We start from the raw sequence: 23,917 nt of genomic DNA, 5'->3' as shown, positions 1-23,917 counted from the left end.
GGCTGTCATATTCTCACCAATCATTCTTTTCAGTGTCTTCTTTTCTTATCTTCTGTCTCTTACTCAGCGTTCTACACAGTCTGTTCTCCCCTGCGCTCTCTTCCTCATTTCTTTTAGGACCCATTTAGTATTTTTAAATTTATGCCAAAATGTTTGGCCAGAATTTTTTTTTGGCAGTATTTTTCTGGTAAATTTTGGTATTTTTTTTTTTTAATTTTTTTTTTTCAACGTTTATTTATTTTTGGGACAGAGAGAGACAGAGCATGAACGGGAGAGGGGCAGAGAGAGAGGGAGACACAGAATCGGAAACAGGCTCCAGGCTCTGAGCCATCAGCCCAGAGCCTGACGCGGGGCTCAAACTCACGGACCGCGAGATCGTGACCTGGTTGAAGTCGGACGCTTAACCGACTGCGCCACCCAGGCGCCCCATAAATTTTGGTATTTTTAAAGGAACTGTTCTTTTTCTTTGTTCTTTCTCTATTTTTAAAAGTTTTTATTATTTTTTTGGAAGTAATCTCTAAGCTGGAGTGCCTGGGTGGCTTAGTCGGTTGGGTGGCTTAGTCAGTTGGGCGTCTGGCTCAGGTCATGATCTCACAGTTGGTGGGTTTGAGCCCCATGTTGGGCTCTGTGCTGACAGCTCAGAGCCTGGATCCTGCTTCAGATTCTGTCTCTGTCTGTCTCTGCACCTCACCTGCTCATGCTCTGTCTCTCTGTCTCTCTCAGAGACATTAAAAAAAAAAAAAACTAATCTCTGGGTCTAGCATGATGCTCAAACTCATGACCCTGAGACCAAGAGTCACATGCTCTAGCATGTGACTAGACTGAGCCAGCCATGCACCCCTTTCTGTTTTTTAAATAAATTGTGGTTTAAATAAATCGATTTCAAAAATTTGCCCTGTTTGGATTAGTTCTCTGTTCACTTTTCACTTGTGACTTCTGCTGTAATTTACCTTGCATTGAATCTGGACTGATTTGGTAGCCTCCATCAAACATTCTGCAACATTTGCGTTTACTCTAAAATATGAAGTTTACAAACTTCATCTTAAATCATTGCCATAGCTTCCAAGACTGCCATGGCACGGGAAGACAGTGTGTGGACTCAGCTCATTCTCTGGGTACTGTGGACAAAAGGTGATGCCTCATTTACACTCAGCCTGAAGCCTGAGAGGGATCACAAGGACATTTAGAAGATGTGGGGAAGCACATGGAGCCTTGGGCTAGCACTGTTGTCTTTGCTTCACAAATACAGGGATTTGTTTCAGATCATTAGATTTTTTTTATCTCTAGTAAGTTCTCTTCCTGAAAACAATAAGAGATATTAATTATGGTTTGGCTGGTAGGGGGTAGTCTGTTCAACAATGGAATGTACAAGTAGCAATGACTATTACTCTTTACTGGCATTTCTGTATTTTATACATTTCAGATGAGCTGAGTTACAGAAATATCTCCAATTTGTGTAAGAGCAGATGTCTCATCTACCTGCTTTTGTAGTGTAAATAGTACTCTCTGGTCTCTAACAGTTTCAGTGTTTAGTTAAAATTTTGTTTTTTTAACGTTCCTGAGTGATTTGGAAAGTCAAGGCCTCTGTTTACACATCTATGAAATGGTGCGTTAGAGTCTGGGACGAGGTTAATGTTTCCTGGTTGTATATTTTTATTAATCAGAAAAGCCTTTAATTTTGAAAGGTTTTTGGTTGTTTTGTCTTAATACCCAGGCATGTTTCTACCTTACCTGCAATATTTGGCTTGTCCTGAGGATTATAGCTTGGTCCCTAGGGAGGCCAGAGTAAAAAGATAGTAGTCACGTGCCAGTGAGTCTCTTCTCATTCTTTTTCTCATTCCCTATCTCCTTGGCCTCATAGGTTTACAAACCCTTCTCCGTCTTTTATTGATTTTATTCATTCAACCTTGAATAAAAGAGATGACTGATCACCTTTAAGGGAATCAGTAAGAAGAGGGAACAAAGAATGTTGGGTCTAGAATGAGCAGGCTAGAATATTCTCTTAGGGAGCCAGTTATGAGGGTATTAGGGGTAGCCAGTTATTCTTTGAGTCTCTAGACTTAGGGAAAGCTGGGACACTTCGCAGGAGAGGGGAAAGGAGATTCTTAACATCTTCTTTTAGCTCTTGCTCTTACCTAGCCTCATTTTCTGCCTGTGCCCAACGAGACTCTGCAGGACCCCGGGCCCCTTTGGTAAGGTGCACCTTTCTGTTGGTGTGTCGTTTTCTCTCCCCCACCTTCCCCAAAGGACATGAATCGTTTTGAGTGTCTTTATGGCCAGGATTCTTTTCTGTGGCCGGGATTCCTTCCTTTCTCCAGCTCATCCTGCCTGAGCTAACCAAATAATGTGCTACCAAAATCAGAATGAATTGTTTAATAGTTATTTGAGTGCCTACGACTGTGAGGGCCCAAAGGTTTTATATAGACAGTAGACCTTTGAACAATGTAGGAGTTAGGTTAGGGGCACTAGCCCTCTGCATAGTAAGAAATTCACATATAACTTGATTCTCCCCAGAACTTAACTAACAGCTTGCTATTGACCAGAAGCCTTAGTGATAACATAAATAGGTGATTAACACGTATTTTGTGTGTTTATACAAACATATATGTATGATGTATATAATATTAACATGTATTTTGTGTGTTTATTACATGCTGTATTTTCACAATAAGCCGGAGAAAAATTGTCATTACGAAAATCATAAGGAAGAGAAAATAACATTTACAGTACTATACTGTATTTATTGGGGAGAAAAATCCACATATAAGTGGACCTGCACGGTGCAGACTCGTGTTGTTCAGGGATCAACTGTATATAGGTTGCCCCCACTGTCCGAAACTAGAGCGTTCCTGTAAAACCTTTTTTAAGCCAAAATGGTGTAAAGTAAAGCAGTAAGTACCATAAATTCATGTGGAAAAGTTTTTTAATGTACCCAGACCCAAAGAAAATCCTGTCTTAGGCTTTTGTGATACCCTGGGACACATCGTGGTAACAGAATCCAGAATCCATCTGGGTGAGTCACAGTTCACACGGTTCAGAGCTGTGGCGATCTGATGCAGGGTTCCTGGGGATGGAGCTTGGCTGGGCCACTCTTGCTGCCCCCGGTCCATGCTGCCTCTGTAAGTGTTTGCTGCAAAACCAGCACTGAATGCTATATTTGCTTTTCAACTTTTTTCATAAAAGTGCGAACTCCTCTTTAGATTTCTTCCAGTTAGCAAAAGAGGTGCAAATGTAGGTCTTAAGGAAAAGCAAACATGAACTTTTGAAAGGCAAGGGGTCCCTATGCTAGAGAATTTGACCGTCTTAACCTAGTCTGTATAGTTAGGTTTAGGAAGCACGTGACTAGATAAATCTTAAGGTTTTTTTATAGTTCTTTTCCTTAAAAAAAAAGGAAAGGTTTTTGAGCTAATAATTCACATACTGTACAATTCATTTATTTGAAGTATACAATTCATCATTCTAAATATATGTAGCCATCACTATGATCATATTTTAAACGTTTTGTCTCCACCCATTAGTATGGATGGATCTCCTATCCATTAGTAGTCAATCCTATAATTTCTCTGCCCACCCTTTCCCCTGACAAAGAAACCACTAGCCTACTTTTAGTCGCTTTGGATTTGCCTGTTCTGAGTATTTCATGTAAATGAAATCATGCAATATATGCCTTTTGTATCTAGCTTCTTTCACTCAGTATAATGTTTTCAAGATTCATCCATGTTGTAGCTTGTATTTGAATTTCCTCCTTTTTACAGCTGAATAATGGTCCATTGTGTAGATGCACCATATTTTGTTTGCCCATTTATCAGTTGACGGACATTTGGATTGTTTGTTTTAGCTACTTGGAACGACGCTGATGAGATTACTTCTGTGGATATGTCTTCATTTTTCTTGGGTATATATCTAGGAGTGAAATTGCTGTGTCCTATAATAACTCTAACATTTTCAGTAATTGCCAAACTTTTTCGGAATGGCTACACTATTTTACATTCTCATCGGCAGTGTTTGAGGGTTCCAATTTCTCCACATCCTTACCAACACTTGTTATTGTCCCTTTTCTGCTTATAGCCATCATGGTGGGTGAGAAGTGGTATCTCACTGTGATTTCGATTTGCATTTTCCTAATGGCTGCTGATTTTAAGCATCTTTTCATGTGCTTTTTGGCTTTTTTTTTGTATGTCTTTTTTGGAGAAATTTCTGTTAAATCTTTTGTCCTCTTTTCAGTTGTTATTTTTAATTACTGAGTTTTAAGAGTTCTTTACATGTTCTTTATTCGTGTGCCTTATCAAATATAATTTGCAAATATTTTCTCCTGTTCCTTGAGTTGTCTTTTCACTTTCTTGGTATCATTTGCAGTACAGACATTTTAAAATTTGATGTCCCATCTGTTCAATTTTGTTTTTCATCTGTACAGTTCTTAAAGGTTTGATCTAAAACAACGTTTTAACTTTTAGTGTATTCTTCCTTCAGTAAATAAATAGTTGGCTAAAAAAAAAAATCTTACAGCCTGGGATTTTATCTCTGTTGAAGGACTCCACAGAAATGAAACCTATTAGAAATTCTCTTAGGTATTTCATATTATTTTATAGTTAATTTGTAATATAACACATATAATTGAAGTTGCACATAAAGTGTTCATATCTTAAGTATATGCATGTATCCACCACCTAGCTAGAGATCAAACCTAGCACCTCAGAAGGCCCCTCACCTAAACTAACTTTTGTAATGTAAAGTCAGAATCAGGGAAAGCACGTAGGAATGTCTTAGTTCCTGTTCTGGTATAGACAAATCTGGTATTGGTTTTAATGACTTTGTAGCCAGATAGATTGCCAAGTTTTTAAAGATGAATGATCAGATTAATATAAGCAAAGTGTTGAGAGAATGAAATGCTTCTCTTGATTCTTGAACAGCTTTTCCTTAGTCTTTTGAAGCGTATTAGTGTGTTCTACCACTTGATGGCACTATTGCCCTGGGAGCGTCAACATTGCTGAAAAAATCTCTTAGAACATTTGGTTGTTGATTTTAGAGTAAATGACTCCAGTCTTTTATTATGTTTCATCCTTTTTGAATCATCATCTGCTTCATTGTTTCAATGGAGAAAATCCTTTGTATTCTTTAATCGAATGGTAGGAGTGTTCTTTCACGTTGGTTCTTTTCCTAGGCATTTTTGAACAAGGTAAAATTAATAGCTTCCACCAGTTAAATTCTTTAGATTTTAAGGAGGGGGAAAAACCTGGACATTTCTTTTAGATAGCTGATTGATTACAAGAAAAAAACCTTTAAGAATTTCTTACCCTTGAGTAAGAAAAGTTTGTGTGTTTCTGCATTCTTGTTACTTGTAGTTAATGACTGGATGTTTACTAACTTGATCATTAACTGCTAGTGAGGTACTTAAATGACCTTGAAAATCTAAGCAAGGTTTTATTGTTTAAGAAAAAAAATTGTTTTTAAAATGGTTCACTCATTAACTGTTGGTAAAAAATAGTCATCATTCTCTTAGAAGATGAACATTCAGTTTTCAAAGGAAGAATTTATTTTCTAATTGACTTTCAGAAAAGTCTAAAATAACATATATAGCTAGCTTAAATTTTAACACAGAAATTTGCTCTTTAGGTTGATTAAAATGTTTTCTTTTGTATGTAATATGTAATACCTTTAATGATTGATATAGCGTTTGGCACTCCATTCCCTTGCAGGCCTGCATGCATAGAGGAGTAGAAACAACAGAAAAACACACTTAAGCAGAACTAACATTCAGGAAATATATAATTTATTACCTTATTTACAACATAAAGGATTTTATTTTGTGAAGTAATGAATGGTCAGAGTTTGAAGATTTAAATAGGGCAAGGTGATATTTACTATCAGCTATCCCTTTAATTGTTAAAGGTATAATGGAAAAAGAGGAGTTTTAGAAACTTGTTAGTTTGAGAAAGATTTGGTGGGCTTTTTCGGAGTAGTGGGTTCCTGAGAAAATGGAATATCTAACTTTACTTTCACGTGGCCAGTCCCCACAGAACAAAAACCAGGGTTACTAACTACCTGGAAAGACATACAAGAGTTAAGATCTTCCAGGGAATTCTTAAACTATTTAAAAAAAAATTTTTTTTTAATGTTTATTTATTTTTGAGACAGAGAGAGACAGAGCATGAACAAGGGAGGGGCAGAGAGAGAGGGAGACACAGAATCTGAAATGGGCTCCAGGCTCTGGGCTGTCAGCACAGAGCCCGACGCGGGGCTCAAACTCACGGACCGTGAGATTGTGACCTGAACCAAAGTCGGACGCTTAACCGATTGAGCCACCCAGGCGCCCCTTAAACTATTTTTTAAATCGCAGTGGAAGCTGAAAGCTCTTAGCTGTGTTATTAGTTCACTAATGTGGCCCTCAATAGGTAGCACAGACTGCTTTCCTCTAAAAAGGATACCTATATCTGCCTTTCTTTTGGGACTAGGAAAAAGGTTTGGTATAGATTGGGCTGATTTCCTAGAAGAAGAAAAAAATGAAACAAAGTATAAGCGACTTGTCCAGGAAAAGAAGAAAAAGGAAATGACATAGGTTGGTTAACACTTTTGATGCTAAGTGAGTATAATCTCAGATTGTGTTGAAAAATACATTGAGAAAGACAAGATTAAAATTAAAAATTAATTTTAAAAACTCAAGAGCTGGTTCTTAATTTCCAAATGGAGAAGCATTTAGAAAATAATAAGGAAAAAGAACATTTATTTTTTATTTTTCAAAAAAATTTTAAATGTTTATTTTTGAGAGAGAGTGTTCACATGCGGTCTCACGAGAGAGGAGCAGAGAGAGAGGGAGACAGAATCCAAAGTAGGCTCCAGGCTCTGAGCTGTCAGCACAGAACCTGACATGGGGCTCAAACTCACAAACCACGAGATCATGACCTCTGCCAAAGTTAACACACTTAACTGACTGAGCCATCCAGGTGTCCCAAGAAGAACATTTTAAAAGTTTAAGAAAGGAGCCAGATGATAAGCTAAAAATATTTTTTAAAACACTTGAAAATCTCAGCGAAACAGAATTTTTTAAAATTTCCGAACTATTTCAACATAAAATAGACAGTGGCATTATCAGTTAATTTCATCTTAAATAATCCAAGGCTAGATAGCTTTATTGAGTTCTTTCGATCTTTTATGGAACAAGTAATTTCTCTGCTGTCTTGGTTATAGAAAAGCAAACTTGCCATTTCAGAGTATAAATGGACAGAATCTGACTGCCTATTCAATCTCACTTTTGAATGTCAATATAAAAATTCTAAGCAGAACACTAGCAAATCATATTTAATAGTATATTTTTAAAAATCCAGTAAGAACAAAGGGAATTGGTTTTAGGAATAAAAAGATACCTTTATTTTTTAGTGTTTTTATTTATTTTTGAGACAGCATGCAAGCCAGGGAGGGGCAGAGAGAAGGGGCCAGAGGATCTGAGGCAGGCTCTGAGCTGACAGCAGAGAGCCCGATGCAGGGCTCGAATTCATGAACCATGAGATCATGACCTCAGCTGTAGTCAGATGCTTAACTGACTGAGCTGCCGAAGCACCGCTAGAAAGATACTTTATATAGGAAACATAGATATAACATAGGAAAAATAAGAAACTATATGGTTATCCTTTTAATTGCATAAATAATATTTGACAGTTTAGCTTTGATAAAATGTAAAATTTGAAGTTAATATTATTTTTATAAAAGTATCAGATGATACTTCCTCACTAGGGTGAAGAATATTTTCGACTGGGGGTGCCTGGGTGGCTCAGTCGGTTGAGCATCTGACTTTGGCTCAGGTCATGATCTCACAGTTTGTGGGTTCGAGCCCTGCGTCGGGCTCTGTGCTGACAGCTCAGAGCCTGAAGCCTACTTCGGATTCTGGGTCTCCCTCTCTCTCTGCCCTTCTCCCCGCTTAACCCACTGAACCATCCAGGCGCCCCGAATGGATTGAACTTTATTCTTTCAGTAAAGAAGAATACGATGCCTTTAACAAAATTTATTGACGCACTAGTACAAAGCCACTATTTTCTTGATTTTTCTCAACATCTGTTACCTTATTTCTGAAATGGTGATCAGAATATCCACCTCGTAAAATGTTTATTAGTATCAACAAGTTAAATAATGTATATGAGATGCCTAGGATAGAGCCTGGCATGTTAGTAAGAACTAAGTAAGTGATTATTTGTAAAAGAAATTATAATGGTTAAGGAAGAATGCAAAGTTTTTCAGGCTCTTAGGTTTGAATTTGAGCACTTTTCTCCCCTTTCAAATTTACCTCCATTCTCCCTTTCTTTGCTATATCTCCTCTTCCAGCTGAGGCTTAATCTGTCCATGTTGGGAGTTTTCCAGATCTAATCCTAAGCGTTGCAAGGTGTGCAGACTTTTCTCTCATGATCAAATCATTTTCTCATATTCTGTAGTGATGTATTTAGGGATAACTAAGGCCTGTAGGATTGTTTGTTTCTGTCCTCAATGGCTTTGGGCTGTTGTAGTCTTTTGAGCTCTTGGGTTGAATTTGTATAGTTTTTATTTTTATTTTTTTATGTTTAGTTTTGAGAGAGAGGGAGGGAGAGTGGGGAAGGGGCAGAGAGAGAGGGAGACACAGAATCTGAAGGCTCCAGACTCTGAGCTTTCGGCACAGAACCCGACTCGGGCCTTGAACCCACAAACCGTGAAATCATGACCTGAACCGAAGTCTGACACTCAACCAAGTGAGCCACCCAGGCGCCCTGAATTTATAGTTTTTAAACTTCCTTCCTTACTGTCAGCTCCGCATTACTTTGTATGGTCAGTACAGCTGCTTTTGTGAGTTCCTCACTGCTTCTCACCTATAGCGTATGATCTGTCCAGTGTTGCATCATTGGGTAATCGAGTTTTATAAAATAATGTCTGTGGAAGGAAGTGAAAATAAATTTTAGTTTGTATGTTCATTCTGATTAGTAGTGGCCGCTTCGAGTGCTGTGTTAAGCAGGATTCTGGAGCTGGATTGAAGTTTTATGAGAAAGTGCTCTAATAATGAAAGGGGGTGGCAGTGTGAATAACCACATATTTGTCATTTATTGTCTAGAGTAAGAGGAGATAGACACTGTGGGAGAATCTGAGTAGGTTCTGTAATGAGGAAGGTACAGAAGTTAGTGTGTGGTTTTGTGGTAATCTTTTGCCTTCTTAGATACCTTCTTAGTTATCAGTTACTGTTTCACTTTAGACATTAAAGTTTCCAAGTAACTTATCCATGGATAAATGAAGGAGATAGTTTTCAAAGGATTCTGTTTTGCACTATTTGAGTTACCTTTAGGTTTGTTTACTCAGTAATTACATGATTAAAAATTTAGGCCATGTCAAAACTTGGTGTTCTCTCTGCTTGGTATTTCATATTTTACCAAAATTGTATACTTAGTGAAATTGCAGATGTGCAATAAATGCATGGAATAGAAAATACCAGGTTATTAGTAAGCTTACACAAAGCAAATTGAATTTCCATATGCTTCATTATGATGGCAATAATAGGCAAGTCTGTGTGATTACTAGTTTTTATCATCATGTAATGTATAAATATATCTGAGAAAATTTAAATTTTAAAATGAATTACTTCTGGTATGTCTTTGCTCTTACATATATCACATATAACTTTTGCAGGTTGGATTTGCTACCATTTTATGCAAGATTGGTTGCTACATTGCATCCCTGCATGTCTGATGTAGCAGAGGATCTTTGTTCCATGCTGAGGGGGGATTTCAGATTTCATGTATGTATTTAAGCATTTATTTTGTTATATATATATATATATACCCACACATATATACTTATAAGTTAAGTGAGGATTCTTTAAGAATAAGATTATCGTATTGGTAAGCATATTTTTGAAATTTGATAGTGGTATAACAGTTCAGAATGTATGGAGTTCTAAGTTTATAAAATGTAAATTTTCTCAACAAAGCTTGAAATTGATAAGTGATGTTCCAGTTTGGAGATGAGCTGTTGCTGCTACCTTGTTTCCTACAGGTACTACACTTGTTGGTTTTGTAAAGGAAAAGCCATCCTCTAAGGTCAAGAGAGTCAGCAGGTCTCATTGGTGTTCCCACAAGAAACACAGGATTGGCCCTGTGAGTCAGGGCACAGTGCCTCGAGGACATCTGTTTAGGTGTCGGGAGTCCAGATATCTGGGGCACCCGACATTGCATAATTGTTTTGATCAGTGAATGCTGTTCTGGCCCACTTTTTACTGACTCTTCCCTAAACAGCCTTTACCTTGAATAGTAGTCAGGGACCTGTTTCCAGACAGCTTCTCTCCCTTTCCAGTCCTAGGAGTCTTAACTGCCTGTTAGTGATTCTCCAAATCTGTATTACCCGCTCACCTTGTGCAGGTGCTACAGCTACAGCATTGAAAGGAGTAAAATGACGCCTTACAAGTGTCTGAAAGTTCATATCAGTAGACCGAAAAGACATGAAATTCAAGTGGTTATGTGAGGCAATGGAAAAATTGTGTTGACAGAATTTAGCTTTATAGCAGGTTGCTTGGAATGCAAGTAAATGTTTGCTATGCTCACGATGCACTTTATGCACTCATTATACAGAAATTGGTATTGCTGAGCGCTCAGAGAACAGAAATAATTCCTGAGATGAGGAATCTCACAACATAGTTGGGAAGATAAGACATAAATACAAAAATAACAGTGAAATAAACATTTAAACTCTAAATATATGTAATATTATAAAGAATGGCATGCTTAATTGCCAAATGAATTGTTCAAGAGTGAGAGCCTTGAGTTCGGAGGAAGGAGAGAATCTCAGTGAGGTGTGGGTTGGCCTCTATAGGCTTCTTGCCATAGAAGCCAATTTATATGAGATTTGTGGTTCACGTTTTTCTGGGGCAGTTTTTGCTGAAGTGTGTTTTGAATTTTTATGGATAGTATTAAGCAAGGACAGGATTCTCTGTTTAAAAATTTTTTTTTTTTCAACATTTATTTATTTTTGGGACAGAGAGAGACAGAGCATGAACGGGGGAGGGGCAGAGAGAGAGGGAGACACAGAATCAGAAACAGGCTCCAGGCTCTGAGCCATCAGCCCAGAGCCCGATGCGGGGCTCGAACTCACGGACCGCGAGATCGTGACCTGGCTGAAGTCGGACACTTAACCGACTGCGCCACCCAGGCGCCCCAGGATTCTCTGTTTTAAAGGAAGTTTGGAAACACTGACATCAAGAAAGTTAAATGGTTGCATTTTGTTTTATTATAAGAATTCCCAAAGCTTTTGTAGGGTAATGTGCACTGTGAACCTCCTGGAAGGGGTCAAATACGTAGTCACTCAGAGAACACACTTTGGTAAATGCTGCCATTTGAGGAACTGATGTGTCAGAAATTGTGATATTCTTGTTGATTTATTTAATCCCATCATGCAAAACAAGGAACTGTTTTACTGGCAGGCACTATGACTCTATTACATGAGTTATATGCATATACCCCTCAACCGTATCCAAAATTAAACAACACACTGGTTGCTGGACCAAGCATAATTAGTGCTTTTGGTGAGAAACTTAAAATGAAGTATATTCTATTCATGTATACTTCCCCTCCCACCTTTGATAATTGGGGTGGGAGTTGAGGAATTTGACAGTTTTGTTGCTGTTATAATGCTCCATTACAACTCAAAGACTTACCAGAATTCTAGGAGAATGTTGTGGGAACACTGCTCTCAGAGGAGAGAAGAAAAGGTACTTGAGGTCTGCCTCCTCCAGGATCTGTCTTTCCCCACCCCCAAATCTGCAGACTTTGCCAATGACTTGTTATCAGTCTCTCTCTCTCTCTCTCTCTCTCTCTCTCTCTATATATATATATATATATATACATCAGTCTATATATATGCTCAACTTTCCCATCCTTAAATGAAAATAAAAATAGCAATAAGAAAATGTTTTCCAGCCTCACTCCCTATCCTCTTTCACTTTCTTCTTGAGTTTTTTTAGAGTATACTTGCCTCTTCTGCTTCTTCAAAGGCATTTACCCTTTGTCTTACCATCATAGCAAACCTTGCAGAGACCACCAGCATCATCCTAATCACTTCATGTCAGTTGAAGTCCTTGCAGATTCTGAACTGCTGGACTGTTCTTTTTTTCTGTCATTCTGTCTCCACCACTTGCTAGCATTGTTAACTTTGGTCAAGTTACTTAGGTAGTATATACTGGTATCTTTTTAAATGGGATTGTTGTTATGGATTAAACTAAATGGATATAAAGTTCATCACACAATGCCCAGACATAGATATTATTATAACAATAATTATCCTTTCTCTCCTACCACTCTCTCCTGGCTCTTACGAGTGCTATTCTCAATATCATTTATCGATAGTAAAAATATTTTTTTCTTTTTTCCAACTGAGTTTATTTGTTTTCCATTCCCACACTTTACTTCCTTCAACCTCTTTTTTGACGACAACCCATTTTACCCAGGATTCAGTTGACATCGATTTCTCAGCACCCTCAAATACATATTTCTTGCCAGAACCTCTCTTGGTGCTTAGTAAGTTTTCATGCACTTATAGCTAAATACGTCCATTAAAAAAAACAAAACAACTCAGTACTTCTTAAAAACATCTTTACCCTTGGGGCTCCTGGGTGGCTCAGTCGGTTGAGCGTCCGACTTCAGCTCAGGTCATGACCTCGCAGTTCATGAGTTCAAGCCCTGCGTCGGGCTCTGTGCTGACAGCTCAGAGCCTGGAGCCTGCTTCCGATTCTGTGTCTCCCTCTCTCATTACCCCTCCCCCACTCTCTCTCTCTCTCTTTCAAATATAAATAAACATTAAAAAAATTTAAAAAAAAAGTCTTTACCCTTCACTTCCTCATATCAACCTCTATTTTGTCTGTAAATTTGCAGTATTCTTTTTATCTCATCACTAAGAGAAATACTTCTGCTTTTGTCCCTCGGACATTCAGGAGCCAGCATTCACCAAATTCTGTTGGCACCATCTTCTAAAACACCTCCTCAAATCTAGCATCTCCTCTTCTTAAGCTGAATGATGAGAAGAGCATTTTACCCAGGTTTCCCTGTCTCTGTTTCCTGTTCAGTTTCCAGCACGTTGTCATAATCTGATCAATGTGTCCGCTTCTTAAGAACCTCACCTAAGGGGTGCCCAAGTGGCAGGGTCTGTTAAGCATCCGACTCTTGGTTTTGGCTCAGGTCATGATCTGACAGTTTGTGGGTGTGAGCCCTAAGTCGGGCTCTGTGCTGACAGCAGGGACCCTGCTTAGGATTCTCTCTCTCCCTCTCTGTCTGCCCCTCCTCCGCTCACATTCTCTCCCTTTCAAATGTTAAAAAAACAAAAACACCTCACCTGAGAAATAAACCTGGTTAACAAAACTATATGAAATCTCATACAGTAGTCAAATTCTAGTTTTAAAACAACAGATCTGCTAATTTGACCAACAGATTAGTAAAGGTAACAGAAATGAGAAACCAGGTATATTTGAGGTCAGGATTTGGAGGAGGAATTTGGTAATATGTTTCAAGATCCTTAGAGGCATTTATACATTGGACAGTTTTGAGAGACTGTCCTAAGTAAATAATCCGATACACCCAGAAAAGTTTTATTCACACCATGAATTAGTAGGAAAAAAAGGGAAAATAATCTAAAAGCCCAAGAGTGAATTAAGAAAATGGTCATATAATCAAAATGCTGAAATGATATAGAGCCATTGGTAGTAATATTTAGCAAAAAATTTTCATAACAAAGAGAAGGTGCTTCTTTTGGGCAAAAAAAAAAAAAGGCAACAACCTATAAAATCATAGCATAATAAATTTACAGTTGTGATGTTAAAATGCTTGGAAAGTTAAGAACAGAAAAGGATTACATATCAGTATGTCAGCTGTGGTTGTCTTTGGATAGGGGCAATAGAAAATATTTTTTCCTTTCTAGTTTTCCATGCTTTCCAAATTTTCAACAGAGCCTACTTCTTTAATAATGGAGGTACAACTATTGTTTAGATATGAGCATATCAGTCTAACTGATTGACATTTTTAAAATCAGTGGTCTTTCAGCTTTTTAAATCAAGCCTCTTTAGTGGTAAAATAAGTTGACCACATACCCCAATTTGGCATATATGTATATAAATTATATGTGTTTACAGTTGCATCAAATATTTAATGTAAATTTATAAAATAAAAGCAAATTGAAAGGTATGATATATCAAAAACAAATACAAGTTCCAAGATTTTTTCAGACCACACTCTAATAGATCAAGAGTCTTGCCCACCCTACCCTGGATATCAGTGGTCTATACCATAAAATAAATAAAATTTTTGAAGGCAAATTTGCTTCTTTGTAGACTCAGTGTCTACTTAGTGTTTAGTATATAGTAGATTTTCCAAAAAATTAAAATGGTAAAATGAATAAAGTTTATGTAAAACAAAATGAGCAAATTATAGAGGAAAAAGTGTAATATCTGTTTGGGTAAAGTTATAAAAGAGTCAGTTTGGGGCAGATGATCTTCCTTGGATAGGCCTTTGAAATCCTTACTTTTTATATGTTGACATATCTGAAAAGTTTTTGTTAATGTTTATGAATTTAGTTATTCAGTTGATCTCAATTTCAGCAGTCATTAATAAATGTAAGGATTTTTGCTAAAGATTGCTTATATAAGTAAAATTGTATAAGAGACATTGAACCAAATATATATATATAATTTTATGTTGTTTATTCATTTACTTTTGCAGAAGTGTTTTGCTGTGCCTTTTGATCAAAGGAGTCAACAAATGAGACTAGAAAATAATGAATAAGGAGTCAGAATAAGTTAGGCTTTTTTATAAGTTACAGCCTTTTGAAAAGCTTTTATGTTTTTCCTCTGTAAATGAGGGCGTGAGAACTGATTTCTCATACTTAATTTAAAAATTAGATAATTTTGTCACGTTAGTTAGATTGTATCTCCTTAACTTCAATAATATTTAGAATAATTGTGGATGACACACTGTGTTACATGTTTTCAAAGTTATAATGGTCAGTAATACTTAAAATTGTATGATACTCCAGAACAGTTGTTAAGAACTTGTATGTCCAGAATCACCCAAAGAGATTTTCATATATTTCTCAGCCCTACTCCCTCTATAAAGATTCAGCTTTAGCATATCAATTTTGAAATGCTTCCTTGTACATTTTTTGTTTCCATGTTTCTTCAACTGTAAAAGAAGCACATGCTCAATGTGGATTATTTAGAAAACATAAAGGGGGAAGCCCCATAATTTCATCACTTTATTTTATTTTATTTTATTTTATTTTATTTTATTTTATTTTATTGTATTTTATTTTATTTAAAAAAAATTTTTTTAACGTTTATTTATTTTTGAGACAGAGAGAGATAGAGCATGAACAGGGTGGGTCAGAGAGAGAGGAAGACACAGAATCTGAAACAGGCTCCAGGCTCTGAGCTGTCAGCACAGAGCCCGACGCAGGGCTCGAACCCACAAACTGCGAGATGGTGACCTGAGCTGAAGTTGGACGCTTAGCTGACTGAGCCACCCAGGCGCCCTAATTTCATCACTTTAAAACAGACTTATTAATCTTATAGTGTATTTTCTTTACCTTTTTTCCTCTGTAGTTGTTTTGATGAATTTATAGTGTATATACAATTTTTCATTCTTTATTTCTCACTGAGAAGCTTTTTGCAGTCACTTCAAACACCTCTTACGCATCATTTTAAAGATTGTATAATCTGTTGTTCTGTACACTAATTACTTAGAAATGAATTGAAGTGTAGTTGTCAAGTTACTACCACCACTATTTCCATCATCATCACCCTCCTTATTTTTATCTTTATTTAACCAAGGGAGCTGGCAGATTCAGGGAATTTATGTGAGTTACCTTTAAGATTATATACCCCCCAAAATGGCACAAAATGACCACAATGGCTCAGATGTTCTAACTACAGATCATTTGCTCTTTTGTATCACTACAATACATATATAAACATTAAGCGTTTTCTTTTATTTGTTCACTCAGTGAACATTTATTTAGTGTCCACATATTAGTGATACAAACATACAAAGGTGGATAAAACTAATAATAGCTAATATTGACTCTCCCTGGTCTCCGGCACTGTTGTGTGTGCTTTACATCAGTTCACTTAAGACAACTTCTATGAGGTATTACTTTTATTAGTTCCATTTTAAAGATGAGGAGATTGAGGCACAAAGTTTAAGTAACAGCTAGTAAATGATAGAGCTGGGATTTAAACCCAGCAAGTCTGGTGCAGGGTCTATACTCTTAATGTATCCTGGATAATAAGCTTAATCACTATGAGGAGCTTTTCATATGTAGCACTTAACATTTATTTGTGAAAGGATCTTTATGAAAGCTGTGCTCTTTTCTGAATTGCTGAAACAGTAAAGGTTAAAGTTCTAGAAGTTGACTTTTATGATTTTATTTTTAATCAGTGCAGTTTTATTGATGCTTTAATAAATACTTGTGAGCTTCTAGTTTGCTCTGAGTTTTTAAATGAGTAAACAAACATAGTTTTGTTTACAAATTATCTTTGAAGAACTAAAAAATCTAAACACCTACCACTGCTTACTATAGACAGTAGGTCCTTAAAATTGAAGATGATAAACTTAAGTGGTAGCTCTCTGAGTATGTATAAGTTTAGTATTTATAAAATGATTATCATGAATTGTCCAGTGAGGTTAGGTCTTATTTTAAAATGCAGTACAGGGGCGCCTGGGTGGGTCAGTCGGTTGAGCGTCCGACTTCAGCTCAGGTCATGATCTCACGGTTCGTGAGTTCGAGCCCCGCGTCAGGCTCTGGGCTGACGGCTCATAGCCTGGAGCCTGCTTCCGATTCTGTGTCTCCCTCTCTCTCTGCCCCTCCCCCATTCATGCTCTGTCTCTCTCTGTCTCAAAAATAAATAAACATTAAAAAATATTAAAATAAAACGCAGTACATACTAAGGTAGTGGGATTCTCCAGTACTAGTTAGTAGACTGGGATTTTAGTACTGATCTTTCATCAAGTCATTTGAGAGTTTTATGTCATTTTGTTATTTTAATTATTAAGTCAGAATTATAACAGCCATGTGGTACAAATAAGATAGGATAGGATAGTAATCTGGAAAAGTAGAAAACACTGAAAAAACTTTTCAAGTCACCACCATATTGAACAATTGCATAAGACAGGAGAGTATTTTGAAAAACTACACTAAACTAGCACAAGGCACCACCATGTTATTGTCACTGTTGCTTGCATAGGTTTCTAGACTGTAAGTTGTTTTCTGATGAAAATGTAATCCATTTACATTTATCTTGCTATGTCTGTTTGCACTGTACTGTTGTAAGAGGATTTTGTTGTACTGAATACTTCTTGAAATGTGTGCCTAAGTTAGAGGCCTTATATTTGCAAAGGATTTGAATTTTGATCTACAGTTTTGATGATAGAAAAGAATAGTGATTATATTGGAAATTTTGCTGTAATGAAATTATAATAAAAAATGCAAACTGTAGTTCACAAGTGTAATACATGAAGCTTTAATAATATTTTTGCTTAAGTGAACTCTTGGTACTTATTATTTTTAAGTTAGCATTTCCTAAAATGTGTTCCTTATTAATTTAATGGGATGTTAACTAGTACTTGCTAGTATTTCAAAAGGGGGTTTATATTGCCAAATAAATTTGAGATAAATTGAATTAAGTTAAACAGTCCTCTTTATTTGAGAACCTATTTAAGCCTGATGAAATGTATTGTTTCCCCAAATTACTTGACCGTGGAACTGTTTGCAAATCATATCCCAGCACTTGTGTTCTGCAGAGTTTATATTGCCTTAAATGAAAGTAAGTTGTGTAGCAAGAAATTTACCCAAATTTATTTAAAATATTTGGAATGAATGCAGACTTAATAAAATAACATTTCTTATCACAAGAGATTTCAAAATGTTAATTCTCTAAGTTAATGTCTCCTTTCTCTTAATTTGTAGGTACGAAAAAAGGACCAGATCAATATTGAAACGAAGAACAAAACTGTTCGTTTTATTGGAGAATTAACTAAATTTAAGATGTTCACAAAAAATGATACACTACATTGTTTAAAGGTTAGTGCTACATTATTTGTGTTGTTTTAAAAAAAATTTTAATGTTTTTTTTTTTGCTTTTTATTTATTTTTGAGAGAGAGAGAGAGAGAGAAAGCGAAAGCACGGGAGGGACAGAGAGAGAGAGACAGACACAGAATCCAGTGACAGGCTCCAGGCTCTGAGCTACCTGTCAGCACAGAGCCCAACACGGGGCTCGAACCCATGAACCGCAAGATCATGACCTGAGCTGAAGTTGGACGCTTAACAAACTGAGCCACCCAGGTGCCCCTTGAGTTGTTTTTAATAGACAGATTTTAAGTTTTGGTTATAAATGCTGGAAAAAATGAATTAAGTAAGGAATATTTGTTTAATCTGAAGGAAGATAGGAGTGAAAGGGAATATTAAACAGATGAACAGAGTAGAAAACAAATAATAATATGCTAGAAATGCAGCTATCACAGTAATTACATGAAATGTAAAAGGACAAAATACATGAAGTAAAAGCCTGAAGAATATAAGACTTGATTAAAACAACACTGTAGGCTGCCTATAAGAAACATACCCTTAGGGGCTCCTGGGTGGCGCAGTCGGTTAAGCGGCCGACTTCAACCAGGTCACGATCTCGCGGTCCGTGAGTTCGAGCCCCGCGTCAGGCTCTGGGCTGATGGCTCAGAGCCTGGAGCCTGTTTCCGATTCTGTGTCTCCCTCTCTCTCTGCCCCTCCCCCGTTCATGCTCTGTCTCTCTCTGTCCCAAAAATAAATAAACGTTTGAAAAAAAAAAAATAGAAAAAAAAGAAACATACCCTTAAATACGAAGACCATAAAGGCTAAAGTAAAAAGATGGGAGAAATATACCAGGGAAGCATTAATTAAAAGTCACCTGGTTTCATTATTATCAGGCAATTAAGGCACAAAGCATTTGTTAGAAATAAAGAAGGATAGTTCAGAATGATGAAGAGGTAGTTTTAATAGGAAGGTATTACCTTACTGAATCATTATGAATCCAGTAAGGTAGCTTCAAAATATATAAAGCAAAAATCAAGGAAAGGAGACATAAACAAATTGACAAACGTAAAGGGTTGGAAACACCTTTCACTAGCTGAAAGAAGCAGCAGACCAAATCAGTACATATACACAGATTTGAATAACACAACAACCTGGATCTAACTGACACTCTACCCAACAGCATCAGAATTTACAATCTCTTATGATATACATGGATCATTTACCACAATTAACCATTAAAATCTCAGCACATTAGGGGTGCCTGGGTGGCTCAGTCGGTTAAGCATCCGCCTTTGGCTCAGGTCAGGACCCTACATTTCGTGAGCTTGAGCCCTGCGTTGGGCTCTGTGCTGACAACTCGGAGCCTGCTTCAGATTATATGTTTCCCTCTCCTCTGCTCGCTTGCTCTTTGTCTCTCAAATGAAATTAAAAACAAAAAAAAGAATCCCAGCAAATTAGAAAAGACTGAAATTATTCAGATTATGTTTTCTGTCCACAATGGAATTAAGCAAGAAATTAGTTAATAAGTAATTATATGTGGTAAAGCTGATACAGTATAGATGGAATAATTCTACATTTGGAATTGATTATTATTAACAACAACAAATTTTGTATCAAATTGATTTCCTAGGGATATTATTAGGTAGTTTACACAAAGTGGGTCTCATGGATTCAAGTACATTTGGAAAACCCTGAGTTAAACAAATTTGCCCAATTACTTAACTGCTTGATTTCTTAAGAGTGTTTAAAATACTAATAGTCATTGTAAATATTCAAGGAGTTAAGTTTCCTAAACCTACTTGGAGCATCTCAGGTGACTACAAAGTACATTTAGAGAAACTCTGGATAACATTTTAAGAGGGATTGTTAAAGATTTCTCAGTGCTGTAGTTGAAGGGAGTCATACCATGGAACAATTTAAACGTTAGTATATTTCTTCATAATAATTATTACAAATACATAAGAAGGATATACATTTTTTTGACACAGAAATTCCATTTCTATAAGTTTTAAGGTTATTATTGCACAGATTTATCTACAAGGATGTTAAGTATTGGTAAATATTAACAAGTATTGTTAAGTACACGATTGTTTAAATAAGAAATTGTAAACAGTTTTAATATTCAATAAATAAGAATCATTGGAGTTTTATTGTGGTTCATATTATACAGAAATATGTCCCTTTTAAATCATGCCATGCAAGGGTAAATAAGGACACAGCCAAAATAGTTATATTATCTAAAAAACACCAAGTTATTAAATGATGTGGTATATTTGAATCTGTTTTGGTTTAGAAAATATGCATAGAAAAAGATTGGTAGGATAAATACTTAAATGCTATGGTAATGTGTTATGTTTGTAAATGTCATACAGTGAGCCTGTTGTAGTCAGAATTTTACAAGTAAATATCATATAAACCAAAACAAAAAAGCCATTTAGAAAATGTTCGCTGTGTATGGTGCAGATATTTAAATACATAGCATCTGATAATCATCATAGAAAGGGCTTTAGTATTAGTTTTTCATGTATTTATCTGGAAGGAAAGGCATTAAATGTATTGAAGATTTTCGATTAAATTTTTGTGGCTGAACACAAAAGATACTTAGCAATGACTCTTGTTAAGCTAAAGTAGACTAGCTTTTGTTTTTCACACTGATATTTTTAAAATTGTTACATACAGTAGATCTGTATTTTCTTTCTCTGATAGGACTGAAGTATTGTCTTTGTGTTCTCTCATCATCATTATTATTACAGATGCTTCTATCAGACTTTTCCCATCACCATATTGAAATGGCATGTACTCTACTGGAAACATGTGGAAGATTTCTTTTCAGATCTCCAGAATCACACCTGAGGACCAGTGTACTTTTGGTAAGGGCTTGAGGATCCTGGCAAGAGCTTGAGGTTCTTGATTTACTTCAGGGGTTAGAAATATTATATTGACCAGTATCTATGATCAATCTTGCTCTGTCGCATAAACTAGAACCTCCCATATTTATGTGCTGCACAGCCAGTCCAGGAGAGTTGCAGGAATTTTTCCCACTTGGGCGCCAGTGAGTTCACACTGTTTTAAAGGAGGATTAAGTTCAACCCCAAATAACTTTTGATAAATGATTCAAATGAGCCAAGTACTCTTAATACTATTATATTAGAGTCATTGTTATGGATGTTCTTGGATATTCAAAGAAGCCATTGTTAAGTGCCATGAGCATATAAATTATAAGCTATAAAATTGAAATTTTAAATTAAAAACCACTTTAAAAATTAACTTGGGGTAGAAGTTATTTCTTAAGCTAATTAGAATACTGAAATGGCCATCAAGTTTCTTGATCAGTTAAATTGTTATGCTTACTGATAATACCCATGCATTCCCTTGCAGTCTTGGGACCTTTCCAAGTGTGGTGGAGGGAGTGTTGGTGTTAGTGTTAAAGGGAGCTCAGGTTTAGGAATCGCCGGGCATGTACTGTCATTATTTCAGTGTTGCTGTTACAAAAGTCTGGATTGTGTCATTTTTTTTAGATGTTATTTTTTTAAAAATCTAGTTGTGAGCCTAAACATTCTCTGCCAATGCTATTTAAAATGAAGAAACACAAGAATTTATTTCTTTAAAAATTTTTTAAAAAATATTTATTAATTTTTTTTTTTTTTTTTTTTTTGAGAGAGTGAGTGAGTGAGTCAGGGAGGAGCAGAGAGAGGGAGACAGAATCTGAAGCAGGCTCCAGGCTCTGAGCTTTCAGCACAGAGCCCAACACGGGGCTCAAACTCATGAACTGGGAGATCATTACCTGAGTTGAAGTCCGACGCTTAACCAAAGGAGCCACCCAGGCACCGCTAATGTTTATTTCTGACAGCGAGACAGAGAAGTTTTGTTGGGAATAAGTATTAGAATGAAAGTATTTTGACTAACTTAGACTTTTTTATTATAGGAACAAATGATGAGAAAGAAGCAAGCAATGCACCTTGATGCAAGATACGTTACAATGGTGGAGAACGCATATTACTACTGCAACCCACCTCCAGCTGAAAAAACAGTGAAAAAGAAACGTCCTCCTCTCCAGGAATATGTCCGGAAACTTTTGTACAAGGATCTCTCAAAGGTTACCACTGAGAAGGTAAATCTCATCGAAATTATAAAGTAATAGTAAATTTGAGATTTGTGGGAGTGTTAAGATTGTGTAATATTCAGGGGCGCCTGGGTGGCTCAGTTGGTTAATCATCCGACTTCAGCACAGGTCATGATCGCACCGTTCAGAGTTCGAGCCCCACGTCAGGCTCTGTGCTGACAGCTCAGGGCCTAGAGCCTGCTTTTGATTCTCTCTCTCTTCTCTCTTCTCTCTTCTCTCTTCTCTCTTTCTTTCTGCCCCTCCCCTGCTCGTGCTGTCTCTGTCTCTCTCAAAAAGAAACTTAAAAAAAAGATTATATAATATTCAAATTTATTCTTCCTCCTCCTAATGATAGTAGTATTAAGAGCAGTGCACTTTCCTTCTATCCATTGCACTAAATTGTTTTAGGTCAGGAACATATATTTCAGCTTCCTTAGGTCAGTTTGTTTATAAATTGCTTCAGTGTTTGACAAAGTATGCATAAGAAATTGAATCAGAGCTGTTAAATTTCAGCACTGAAGTTTAGGAGAGGTAAGATTAGATTCCAAGTTTAATTATGGTTGATTCTATACAAAACTTCCTAAAATGGAATTCATATGATGATACTTAATATATAGGACTTATGTTTTGTTTTCTTTTATGATTCTTACTCTGAAGTAGCAATTCTTTCCATTTTAATTTTGCTGTTGTTTATATTTGTAATTACTGCTTTGTCTCTCATATTCTATAATCAGTTTGACTATATATTTTGCTTCAGTATAAAGGATTATAACTTTGAGTGGGCTTTCGGAGGTCCATGGCCCTCTGAAATTTCATAATTTTGAATGTCTAGGGCTGTTTATATTTTTCTAGAGGGAATGTTTATAGTCTTCCTTAGATTCTTAGCAGGGATCAATTTCCAGAAAAGGTTAAGAACTACTAACCTATTTTCTTTCTTTCTTTCTTTCTTTCTTTCTTTCTTTCTTTCTTTCTTTCTTTCTTAATTTTATTTTTTTAATTTACATCCAAATTAGCATATAGTGCAACAGTGATTTCAGGAGTAGATTCCCTAATGCCCCTTACCCATTTAGCCCTTCCCCCCCTCCCACAACCCCTCCAGTAACCCTCTGTTTGTTCTCCGTATTTAAGAGTCTCTTATGTTTTGTCCTCCTCCCTGTTTTTATATTATTTTTGCTTCCCTTCCCTTATGTTCATCTGTTCTGTGTCTTAAAGTCCTCATGTGAGTGAAGTCATGTGATATTTGTCTTTCTCTAATTTCGCTTAGCATAGTACCCTCTACTTCCATCCATGTTGTTGCAAATGGCAAAGTTTCGTTCTTTTTGATTGCCGAGTAATACTCCATTGTGTATATGTACCACATCTTTTTTATCCAGTCATCCATCGATGGACATTTGGACTCTTTCCATACTTTGGCTATTGTTGATAGTGCTGCTGTAAACATTGGGGTGTATGTGTCCCTTCAAAACAGCACATCTATATCCCTTGGATAAATACCTAGTAGTGCGATTGCTGGGTCGTAGAGTGGGTCTATTTTTTAATTTTTTGAGGAACCTCCATACTGTTTTCCAGAGTGGCTGCACCAGCTTGCATTCCCACCAGCAGTGCAAAAGAGATCCTCTTTCTCTGCATCCTCGCCAACCTCTGTTGTTGACTGAGTTGTTAATGTGAGCCATTCTGACAGGTATAAAGTGGTATCTCATTGTGGTTTTGATTTGTATTTCCCTGATGATGAGTGATGTGGAGTATTTTTTCATGTGTCGGTTGGCCAT

The 23,917-nt window shown here is 36.5% G+C and overlaps 1 protein-coding gene across 1 annotated transcript in view; it reads left to right on the top strand.

Moving 5' to 3' along the window:
• Window positions 1–23,917, top strand: part of UPF2 (UPF2 regulator of nonsense mediated mRNA decay) — a 111,959-nt gene that overhangs the window by 50,930 nt on the left and 37,112 nt on the right. The window contains exons 9-12 of the mRNA XM_047065173.1: window positions 9,637–9,745; window positions 17,947–18,060; window positions 20,800–20,916; window positions 21,972–22,157. Coding sequence (XP_046921129.1) covers window positions 9,637–9,745; window positions 17,947–18,060; window positions 20,800–20,916; window positions 21,972–22,157 — 526 coding nt within the window. The remainder of the gene's footprint in view (window positions 1–9,636; window positions 9,746–17,946; window positions 18,061–20,799; window positions 20,917–21,971; window positions 22,158–23,917) is intronic.

The sequence above is a fragment of the Lynx rufus genome, unplaced genomic scaffold, assembly GCF_022079265.1.
Source record: "Lynx rufus isolate CCGP_SWC_20201006 ecotype Redwood Valley unplaced genomic scaffold, mLynRuf1.p SCAF_7, whole genome shotgun sequence".
NCBI classification, from domain to species: domain Eukaryota; kingdom Metazoa; phylum Chordata; class Mammalia; order Carnivora; family Felidae; genus Lynx; species Lynx rufus.
The sequence above is the reverse complement of the archived record's forward strand: the minus strand, read 5'-3'. Positions and strand labels throughout refer to the sequence as shown.